This window comes from Manacus vitellinus, unplaced genomic scaffold, assembly GCF_001715985.3.
Source record: "Manacus vitellinus isolate BGI_N305 unplaced genomic scaffold, ASM171598v3 scaffold_30_pilon, whole genome shotgun sequence".
In the NCBI taxonomy this organism is placed as follows: Eukaryota; Metazoa; Chordata; class Aves; order Passeriformes; family Pipridae; genus Manacus; species Manacus vitellinus.
The window spans coordinates 5,188,658-5,200,029 of NW_021940291.1; the positions used below are offsets into that span (position 1 = coordinate 5,188,658).

General features: G+C 39.7%; 1 protein-coding gene across 2 annotated transcripts; it reads right to left on the reverse strand.

Annotated features, from left to right (window-relative positions):
• Nucleotides 1-265: 265 nt before the first annotated feature.
• On the reverse strand, nt 266-11,127 carry RIC3 (RIC3 acetylcholine receptor chaperone). Of its 2 annotated transcripts, none has more exons than XM_008929524.3 (5): nt 10,924-11,127; nt 9,202-9,280; nt 6,990-7,083; nt 2,085-2,230; nt 266-994 (listed from the first exon to the last, which is right to left on the reverse strand). In XM_008929524.3, the coding sequence occupies exons 1-5, from the start codon at nt 11,119-11,121 to the stop codon at nt 507-509; spliced, it is 1,005 nt and encodes a 334-aa protein (XP_008927772.1). In that variant the 5' UTR covers nt 11,122-11,127; the 3' UTR covers nt 266-506. The 2 variants fall into 2 exon arrangements, with proteins under 2 accessions (XP_008927772.1, XP_029816937.1); XM_029961077.1 differs by having other exon boundaries at nt 2,085-2,233.
• Between the last annotated feature and the right edge of the window lie 245 nt (nt 11,128-11,372).

Sequence of the window (11,372 nt, forward strand, 5' to 3'; positions counted from 1 at the left end):
TGATCAGGTAACATTCAGGTAAAAGAAAGAAGGCATACTTTCTCCTCCAGCATCCTGTACACTCATATATATATATATATGTGTGTATATATATATACACACACACACATAAGAATTTGATTAATTTTCCTAACTGGTAGCACACAGATATTTTTGAAAAAGTCAGAAGAGACATTTGGTTAACTCTGGGATGACAAAGGGCAAAACCAAGGACTGTTCCTTTGGAACTGGAAAGAGTCACAAATATCTGCTCCACATCATCTGTTCCAAGATACCAGGCTTCAAAAATCAAGGACAAAGCGCTGTTGGCAACATCATGGTAACTCATGACGAGAGTGCATGAAAGAGGGCATTGGCTTCCACTTCAGGTAGATGATGTGACTGGTACCACGAGAATTAAATTTGTACAAGGACATGAACATAGGGAAGTCCTCATTGGGAACAAAAGCCACACAAATGACAGTTTATGACCTCTACCATCCAGGTAACATCCACTATGTTCCCTATCAATCAAGCCCTTTCGTGTTGCGCTTTCTCAGTGTGCCTGTTTCATCTGCATCACTGGCTTTTTGCTCTTCTAGCGCTGCATTTTCATTTTCTGACTCCACAGACATGTCCTCTTGGGTTGTCTCTTCTGCTTCACTGCAGCTCTCAGAGTGGAATCCAGCATTCTCTGCTATGACAGCAGGATCATCCCCATAACAGCAGCAGCAGTCCTCAGTGCTTTGGCTGTGACGGAGGTTCCCCTTCTCTTCACCAACGAGAGTCGCCTCATCCTTTTTCTGCGTTAAATTCTGACCACCCCTTCCCGTGGTGAGATCAGTTAGCTGGGTTTCATCACAAAGATACTCCTCATCTTCCATGCCCTCCATTCTTTCTGCCAGCTCTTCTGGAGAGGGTTGGCTCAGGTCAGGGTAATCTACAAGGATTGTGTCCTGTTTGCGCTTGCAGCAGTTGGAGTTATCGTAGACAGGATAAGTCTCTTCTGGATAACCTTAGGAATAAAGTGATATGAAGGCTGAAGCATAACCAGCATTTAAAAGTAGTACAGACTTAAGTGATGAATGCAAAGTTTGATAGAACAATTGTTTTTAGCACTGCCAGTGTGTCAACTATTTAATGCCATGTGTACATTGCAGTATTAAATCCATGGCAAGAATCTGCAAAACATGACTTCTTGGGAGATGATGGCAAAAAACCCACTTATTTTCAGGGAGCCAGGTTATCAACCCTGACTTTCAGGAGTGAACATCTGAGCTTTGCTGAAAGCTATGGGAGCTAAAAGGTAAAAATTGTGTCTTAGATCTTTAAATAGATCATTTTTTTTCCCCTGTCTACAGATTGACTGATTCATGCTTTGAAGACTTTTGCTATAGACAGCATTACTTAGAAAATTGAAAAATCAGATATGTCAATGACTTTATGCATTTCATTTTAGAAACTTCATCATGAACTTCACTTTATAAACAGAGCTCAAGGCCACTGTTTATGCTTTATGTTTTGGATAATTTCTGAAAGCTTTTAAAAAAGCATTTGAAATAATGGTAGTGAGCAGCTCAATTAAGACATCTTGAAAACACATTTATATAACAGGTAAACACCAAGGAATGGAAAGGACACTAAAATAAATAATTTTTAAAAGACAGACTTCCTGCAGTTGGCTTTTACATTAGAGCAAACAAAAAATGACTAATCAAAAGTAAAAACTGTAATTTATCTAAAACATAATAATTATGATTTCCAAGAGGTCTATGATTGTCATGAAATCCAGCACAGCAAAGTAAGGGAAAGACATAAAACTAGAGCAGCCAAGCCCCAGCAGCAGATGGAGTATATGTGAATATTCATATGCCACTTTTGCCAGCAGATAGTGTAGTGTTTACACTAAAGGCAATGCTTGGTGCCTCAAAATCTATTTTTTTCCATTATGGTTGGGGAAAAAAAAAAACCTTTTTGCAAAGGTTTGAACACTAACTTCTGGAAAGGAAGGATAAAGTTAACCAAAACTTTGAAAGTATTTGGGACCATAAGTAATCCTTATTCAATTTTTCTCAAAAGGGTTACGGTAAGAAAAGCTCTCTTACCTTCCCAATCCTCCATGTAAGGAGCTTCTTCAGCTTCCTTCTCAGGAGAGATGTCATCTATGAATTTTCCTTCTTTCATAACTCTAGTTATTTCTCGGAGTTGTTGAAGCAACATTTTTTCCTGGTCTGTTGTAACATTTTGAGTCCTGCTAGAGAATATTAGACACCAGAGTTCAGTTCACTGTTATTACAAACTGTTAAAAGAGTTTGAACCCAATTGTTTGGTCCTTCCCAGCAGCACAGTCTGAAGACACCTGTCTGTAGTATGATCACTCCTCAACATGTGCATGTGCTCTGCACTTCAGCACAGTGTAGTTCACCCCTTTATCCAGAAAGTCTGCAAACATAAGCAGGTAAAGGAAGGCAGGTAAAGCCTGCAAGATCGAAGTGACACACAAGCAAGAGACACTACAGAAATTTCTTGCCTTTATAAAACTGTTAGGTAAGAATTAGAGTGCAGTGCCCTGTTTGAAGCATTATAAGGAAATGTAATTCTGAACTTATGCTACATTTGTAGCTTGTGTGGGCTGATCAAAATTACTCAAACATCATTATTCTCAAGACTCTTATGATCCCTCATTATGACCATTCAATTTGCAAGGCCTCATTAAGAAATGTCAACTGGACAGATCATGCTGTAATTATAGAGTCAACAATGCTGCCTGGTGGGGGTAGGAGCAGGAAGGAAGATTTAAAAATGAAAAGAAGGTGTTACATTTAACTTGCCCTTTATGATTAGAGAGTGGGAGAGGACTGAGATTTTTATCAGATTAAAAGCAAAATATGATTTTGACTGGTTCTACACTGCTGAGTCTAATAATTACTCAGGTAATATAATTACTTATTGCTGTAACAGTAAGTAATTCTTCCAACAGATAAGACCATGTAGTCATTACACATTATTTTCTCTTGAAAGAAAAAGGCTCCTAAAAATCTTATTGGCAAAAAAAAAGAGTATTTGGAAAGTGGTGGTCTGTGCTCTACTAACTCAGTAGGTCAGAGTAAGAAAACATTGGCTGTACTTAGGGGTGAAAATGGTTCTGACCGATGGTGCTTGTTTCATCTTGAATTTCAAATTTAAAATTATGATATCTTGAGCTTTAAGTTGTCCTTGAGCAGGTGTTTGATCTTTGTGTAAGTACCAGTTCAAGAGTCTCAGAGGTCTGAGACACTACTCTAGCGCTTTTTTGGATCTCGCTGTGTTTTGGTTGGGATCTCTTGCTCCTGTGTTTCAGTCAGGATCTGTTGCTCCTAGTTCCTTGGAGAGGGTGGGCCTTGGCATGCACAGAATGCTGAACTGTAGGCAGTGTGTGAGGTCAGAGAGATGATCTCTGGTGATCTCTGGAGATCAGACAGACATAATCTCCAAGACTGAATGCTCAGTGAATCTTAGGAATGAAATGGGAAGAGAGGAGCTGGAAACAGATTAATGATTTTGGCTTTAGGTGGTTAGTATCTATCTAAACCTTGTTTCAGTTACCTGAATTCTCATAAACTTGCAGTGTTCATCCTCAGTTTCTCCTCTTACCAGCTGTTGGGACTAGAGCAGCATTCCAATAGGTACTTTGTGCCACTCTACATAGAGAGGAATGATGGGTGACACGATGGCTACTCCACTAAAGGCAGAGTAACGCTGGTTCAAAGCCAAGATTAGCATCCTACTGCTGGCTGGTGCAATGGTGATGGGAGTTCTGATCCTGAGCTAGACTTTTTTTGTGCACAGCTGCAAACACAGGTGACTGTAACTGAACCTAGCTCAGGAGCAGGCCTGCTGGTTTCATTAGCACCTACCCAGATTAAACTGTTTGACTGAGATCACAAAGCAAAACATCCCTTATCTGCACTTCCCCTGAGGGGCACTTAGCCACACAGTTTGAGAAGTTGATATTCCAACACTATAGGGAGGCTACACTGAGTCCTGTCAAGTTGTGCTGGCAATCTGTTCCACAAAACAAGTGAAGTTGTGAGGCAGCATCTTCTCAAAAGTCTGGGTTATGCAGATGTAGAATTTGAGATGTGAATTAAAAGGCTCCAAAAAAAGGAATGGTTTCATCAGCTAACTGCCTTTCATTGAAGCTGTAACAGAATTGCCAAACTCATGCTCCTTTTACAGACAAAACTGTACCTAATGTGAATATATATCACTTGGATGAAGACAGAGATGCCCATCTGTTTAGCAAAATGGGAAGATAGGCTAGCTCAGATAATAGGATCAATCAATGCAGCTGCATCACTGCAGCACTTCATACAGGAAAATTCCTAATATGCAGGATACTCTCATTAGAAAATACCCCTGTCTTATTGCAACACGAGGTGTCTGTATTTCAGATTATTCCTCCTCCAAACACCTTGCTTAACAGACAAATTTCCCTGTAGAGAGGGAGAAACTAAAGTTCATGTTATTTCCACTCTATTTAAGGCCTCTGGGAAGACTTACTGTAGGATGCTGGCAATGTGTAAGACATCTGGCTGCCCTGCATATGAGAGATTTACCAGGATATAATGTTCTTAGGAATACTAAGAGGACAACAAATTTACAGTATAAGAAAAGGTCATTACTTTTGCTCTCTGTATTTGTAGCTCCAATGCAACCATTACTTTTCGTAATGGCAATGCTAATATTTTGTAGAGTCCCACAGTGTTCACTAACAGGTAAAGTAAAGGTTTCTTATTCTTACTCTGAGGTAGAACATTTCCTGAAGAGCCATCATGACTGCACTGAAAATCCATAATCTAACATGGCATTTCAGACATCTTAACTGGTGTTTTTTTAGCTTCATGATCTTAAAATAATCATTATTGAAATGCAGCTACTGCCCAAAAATGGCACCCCACAGAGCGTCTTGCTCTTCCATATCACATTTGCTCAGTTTACAGTAAAAAGGAAAGTTTTTCCAGTTGACAGCCTGGTAAACAGGACAGTGTATATTATTTCTTTGAAACAGAATTTTTTTCCATGGTACAGCATTCTCTGAGAATAAACTATCCTTCCCAACTCATCCAGATTTTGAGAGCAATTTTTTTTTTTGAAGAAAATACACAAAATTAGAATGTCTTTGGATTGTAGGTCTGAGGCATGAGCTCAGACCTCAGCACTCTGACAAGCGCTGTGGGTTATGGTGATACATCAGGTTTTGTGACAATGCAAAATCTGACCTTTGGTTTGGTTACTAATACTTCACTTGTCCAGCTGGCTGCTGCTTTGCCATATCTAGTCTAAAGGGACATGGTCTCATCTGGGGTCTTTCAGCATTACTTTAAACTTGATACCAGTTATTTCTGCCTTTGACTTTTCTGTTGCAAGGCTTTCTGTTTAACTGCATATCAAAAAATGAAGCTCAAATAATTTTCACTGTCTTTCTCTTTCCTTTTTATTTAAATCTATCAACATTCAGACTGAATAGGCCAGGCTCAGTACTCTGTGCTCTAAATACACTTTCTACCATAGGATTTAATACACTCATCCAGTATTACTGAACTTAATGAGTATCACAGTGTAGGTTAAGAAAGCTTCCAAATCTGATTGTATTTGAAAAGAGCTATTTGCTCCACCTAGAGGTGCTTCCCCCCTCCTCTTCAAAGAGGCTACATACAAAATTCTTTATTAGATTCAGATTCTGATTTCCCCTGAGACCTTTAGATCCATCTATATAAATAGTTTGGTTGAACAAACAAGGGAAGTTCTACTAAATAGAGGCTTTGAGCCAATAACACAGAGTAGAACAAATACTGGATCAGACCCTAAACCGATTTTCTCCATAAAAAAACATCCTATCCTGAGAGTCAGCACAAAGTCTGGGCAGCTCATAAGCCTATTTCTGTCAGCTTAAAGGTACGCACAGAGCATTGTCAGCTCTCCAAAACATGGAGGAGTAACAGTCACAGTGGTATCCTTCTGTTCCACTGACAAAACCAGGGCAGCTCAGGGGTTCTCCTGCTGGAACCTGGCTGAACATGGGCAAGCTCAGCACCTCGTCTGCCTGAGCTGAGTGCAGCTGCAATACAGGGCATGGCACAGAGAGGGCAAAACTACACACTTTGAAGCATAAATGAACAAAATGTGCAAGTTCAGCACAGAATTGTTCCTACAGAATGGGTTAAAACAGGCCTTGGCTGGCCCAGACAAAGTTAACATGCATTACAACCTGAACAGTTATTGGTTTTGATTGCAAAACTCACGTTAATATTCATGGTATTTCCATTTTCAGACACTGCAGTTATGCACTGTCCTACTGATCTGTTCTTTACACTCCTCATGCAAAACATAGACTTGTTTCCAGTGTTTCTTTATAATGTAGAATAGTGGTACCAGGTTTTTAGTAAACACTAATAAACATAATAAAATTTTAAATGCCAATTTTACAACTGTTTTGTCTTTTATATTTAGAAGCAAATGCATGAATTGAGAGGGTGGAACTAAGTTATGTAATCAGATATTATACAGTTCTGCCCTTAAAGAAATATTTTATGCTTATTCTAACAGGAATTTACATAGATTATGACAGCATTTCAATTTGGAAAAATAATCCATTGAAATGGAAAAGAATAATTCAGGATATTACTTTGGTCACATAAGACAGGTTGTTTTATGTACTTTAAATGTAGAGGTTTTATCTTCTGTTTACACATACCTGTCATCTTCTTCCAAACAACACACTGTAAAAAAGGGAAAGGTAGGGGTAGTTGCTATTCTGTTAAAGGAAAATGAAGCTGGAAAAAATTATTTATTTTACATATTGATGCTGAAAAGAGAAAAACTGCAGAACAAAAAGTGTGATGTGTAAAATCAGATTTCTACAGTTTGAAGTAGCAATAAAAGTGCTATTTTAATATAGACAATAGAAGAAAGTTTAATTTCTAATCAGAGCAGGATCTCTCCTTCAAATGCTGTAATTTGATACACACCTGTCATACATAGGTCCTACTCTGTTGATTAATTTTTCCATAGCTTCTTCTGTCTCTCTCAGCCTTTCCTGGAGTTGAGTGAGCTCATAGTCAGCTGTAAAACAAAGAAACCATCCCAAGATCTGTCAGCAGGAGCTTTGAAAATGTATCTCTGTCCCATTATCACAGGTAGCATATGCTGTACTGAATCAAACTGGCTGTGAGGAAACTAAAACATGCAGCTTAGAGAGTTCTACCTACTTTCCTTGGCCTAAGAAGGTGAAGATTACTGCCAGTGGTAACAGGACACACAGAAAGCACCTTCTTTCAAATGCTCCCAAGCTACCTCCCAATAACTGGGTGGGCCCTGGAAATTGAAGTCAGGGGGAAAAAAAAATTTTTTGTGTGTTTGCTTATTTGTTTTTTTCCCTAAGGAAACCATAGTGTTTTGCTGTCTACTCCAGAATTAATAATTCTCGTGGATTTTCCCTCTTAGGACTCTGGGAACAGAAACAAAAGGTCATTTGAGCATTTTCTAATGAGTCCAAGGTTTGAGGAACCACTTCTTTCTCAAAGAGAATCAAGTTCATGGGCTTGATGGCTTGATCCAGCCCTGCCCAGGTGTGCCAGGCTTACTGGGATGAACAACAGCGGTGTCCCATGGAATCTGCCTGGAGAGCAGAGCACACCATTGTCATGGTTGCACTCTTTTCCAAAAAATGTGGCTGTAGTACGACAGTGGACACACGTGCAGGAACACCCATATACTGGCTTTCATTTGGCCAAAAGCATTAACAGTCAAGATGCAGCAGCATGGATGTCAACAAAAATGCCTGAGCTCCTTGTTGGGTTTTTGTGGCTTGCGCTCAAAATCCCGTAACTGAGATTCCATTGCTCCCCACTGCAGAACAAACTGAAACCAGCCTGGGTGAGTTAAATATTCCGCTGCTACGGGCACATGGTATTTAAGCAGCGCGAAGGCACAATGGAACTCCAGCACAGTAGGAATGGAGAAATCCATCCACAAGCATCCATCTTTTAAGAAAGATTTCTATTCTGCACAGAATGTCATTACTTAATGTATCACTGATGTAATTATTTTGCATGTCTGAGACTTTAAACCCAGAGGGAAACTGGCAAAGAGAAAGCAAGTTGCTCCCTCCAAGTCACTGCATAAGTAGTGACTCAGCCTTCAGATTCCTAGTCCAGTGGCCTGTCCCCTGCTCTGCTACAGCTTGCCATGAATGCTTTAGGAATACAAATGAAGAGCTCAAGAGAAAGGCAGAATAACTTTCATTGCTAGTTCTTTGGGTTATAACACTGGTAAATGTTTAACTTACTGCAAACTTAGTTTCTCTTACAAAGCATTAGAGAAAAAAATACAATTAATAATTGTGCTAATAAACTGCACAAAATTTCCAGGAACAATGCACTGAAAACACAATCTATAGCACTGAGTACATTAGGTCTTCCTAATATGCACATTAATGTCAAGATAATTACAGCTATGTTAAGAGAATTACCTTACTGATAGCAGTTTCTGTAAAACACTAAGTACTTTTCCTTCCTAATACAGTTTAGCCAGCTAAACACCACACGTTTAAATACTGTTATTGTAAGTACTCCTCCAATCTTCAATAGCAAGCTTATTAATTTATCTAATAAGTGTCTGCAAATAGCTGAACCTATTCTAACCAATGTTTAGGTAATATCAAAATAACACTTCAGAACACTATTTGCTCTCTTTATTGCACCTACGAAAACTTTGCTCATTGCAAAAAAAAAAAGGAAGGGACAAATTAGGGGAGTGCCTGATAAAGGCTAAGAATTCACAAATTCAAAGAAATGAAGTTAGCTTTTATAATATATCTCTGTACTATTACTAGACTATTAGGGATTACAGAATAATTATAGATGGACATCCTATTATCCATTTTTAATCATTAGCTACACAGCTTTTCAGCAAATCCGTACAGTTAATTCAGCGAACCTCATGAAAAGCCATTCCTTCCAGAGGGGCTTGGGATCAAGCTGCTATTGCAGAGTCTCATTAGCTGAATGAGATTAGAAAGTGACAGTGAAGTAATTCACTTTAATTCTTGCTCACTCTAACACAGAAGCTTCTGGTTTGCTCTTCATGGGGGGCAAACAGCAGCTTTAGAGTGTGCCCAGAACTTGAAGAACCATGGACCATGCCAACAGCTACACAGATATAACTCGAAGTCATACTCACTAATTTTCCTCTTCATGTTTCCAGGTGTAGCAGTCGGGCATTTCCGCTCTGCAGGAGTAGTTTTTCCCTTGGAAGCCAGCTGGGGAGTGAAAAAAAGATGACCCTTCTGTGAAATACCACAATAGTACTATATAAGCCCCAAAGGCAACAGGAAAAAATACAGAAAACTAAAACATGCCAGAAGGTGACCACAGAAAAGCATGCCCAGCAGCAAAAACAGACAGCTGTGAAAGATGCCTGAGAGATCTTGTCCGCTGAAAACTTCTGAAAGACACTCGGAAAAAATGATATTTTTAAGCATAGTGAAAAGATAACTCATAAAAAATAATTTCTGAATTTTCCATTCCGTTATTCTGTGTATAGGAGGGAAAAAACCTCATTTGGCAATTACTGTGAAATGAAGGGCAGGCTCTGAAGGAACTACATGTGACCCTACTCGTCCCTCTTGCTACAGTTTCTGCCATTACTCCTTCCCAACTTTGCACCTGCAGCACAGACACTGGTTGGCTAAAAAATACTTCTAAGATCATTGAGTCCAACTGTAAATCTCACACTGCCAAGTCCACCACTAAACCATGTCCCCAAGTGCCACATCCACGTCTTTTAAATATCTCCAGGGATGGCAATTCAACCACTTCCCTGGGCAGTCTGTTCCAGTGCTTGACAACCCTTTCAGTGAAGAAGTTTTTCCTAATAGCCAATCTAAACCTCCCCTGGTGCAGCAATTTGAGGCCATTTCCTCTTGTCCTATCGCTGTTACTTGGGAGAGAGACTGACCTAGCCTGTCTACAATCTCCTTTCAGGTAGTTGTGGAGAGCCATAAGGCCACCTCAAGCTTCTTTTTCTCCAGGCTCAACACCCCCAAGCTCCCTCAGCCACTCCTTATCAGAGCTGTGCTCCAGACCCTTCCCCAGCTCTGTTGCCCTTCTCTGGACAGAAGCTGCAGGCTATTTTTTTCATCTCTGTGATTGGTTCACCCAATTCATTCTTTACTCTGTCCAGCTCAGACTCAACTCTTTGGACACTGCTAAGGCTGGATTTAGCCCCCATTCAAAGCAAAAAAAACCCCACATTTCCACAAGTCCACTTCTCCCTCCTCCCACATAGCCGACTGTCATCACCTACATGCAAATCATGTCTGTGTAACAAAAATCTATGAGAAGTTCAAATCACATGTGAAATACTTGAGGGGAATTTTTTTTAACTAGCTTTCAACCCATTCCTCAGCTAGTGCATTTACATCATGGTCAACACAATCTTACAAACTCCCACTCCCCAAAAAAAGTGGTGCTTTAGTTGTAAAAGGTACACAGTTGCTCTAATCCCTCTCTGCCACTTTAAATACATAAAGCAACACATGACATACACAGTACATAGAATATGTAGTCACAAATAAAGGAAAAGAATACTATGTGTATATTCAAAATTAATCTAACATTGTTCTAGACATACACATTTCCAGGGGGGAAAAATATCCTTAAAAAAATTGTAAGAGGTCAGAGGCTGATGCAGAATCAGAGCTTGTCCCTGTGCTCTCAGCTACAGTCTTTGCAATAGCAAAACCCACAGGGTACTCCAATCTTTTGACCACCAGTCGAAAGTCCAAAATAAGCATTTTCTTTGAGCACAGCTGAACAGGAATGAGGTACACAATTGAGAGCATCATTTATTTTCCAAAGTTTTTTGTTATTTCCCCGACTTTTCAATTTATGTTTGTCTTACCTTAAATAAAATGTACAGGATATATAAGAAGATGCCAAATCCATATATAGGGATAATCTGCCCCACAAGACCTCTCCCAGTTCCACCAGCGCTTCCACTACCACCTCCACCTGCCTTGGCTTTGGCAACTGCTTCAGCAAGGTGAGACCTCGGAAAATGAGGGGCAGCTTGGCTGTCAGGAGTGGCATGGGAATGCATCCTCAGTGGAAAGCGACCAAGCTTCCCTGAAAAAAAAGATACAATGATCATTTTTCTTCAATTACTTTTCACCTTTTTACATGCAGCCTAAAGCTGCAGCAGGTGTAGCTGACCTGTTTTCTCTACTTGTAAATGCACAACCACCAATGAATGAGTAACCTGTTGGGCTGTAAATACTAAGTCTGTAAACTCAATCCTCAGTCACTTATGATCTGCAGTGCTAGGAGTTAGGGTTTACGTACAGCAAGTTA

Coding starts and splice junctions, on each gene's coding strand:
- RIC3 (XM_029961077.1), bottom strand. CDS start 11,121: ATGCATTCCCATGCCACTCCTGACAGCCAAGCTGCCCCTCATTTTCCG. Junction 7,084..9,201: donor AAACATGAAGAGGAAAATTA/GTGAGTATGACT, acceptor TTTGTTTTACAG/CTGACTATGAGCTCACTCAA. Junction 995..2,084: donor TTACATGGAGGATTGGGAAG/GTAAGAGAGCTT, acceptor TTTATTCCTAAG/GTTATCCAGAAGAGACTTAT.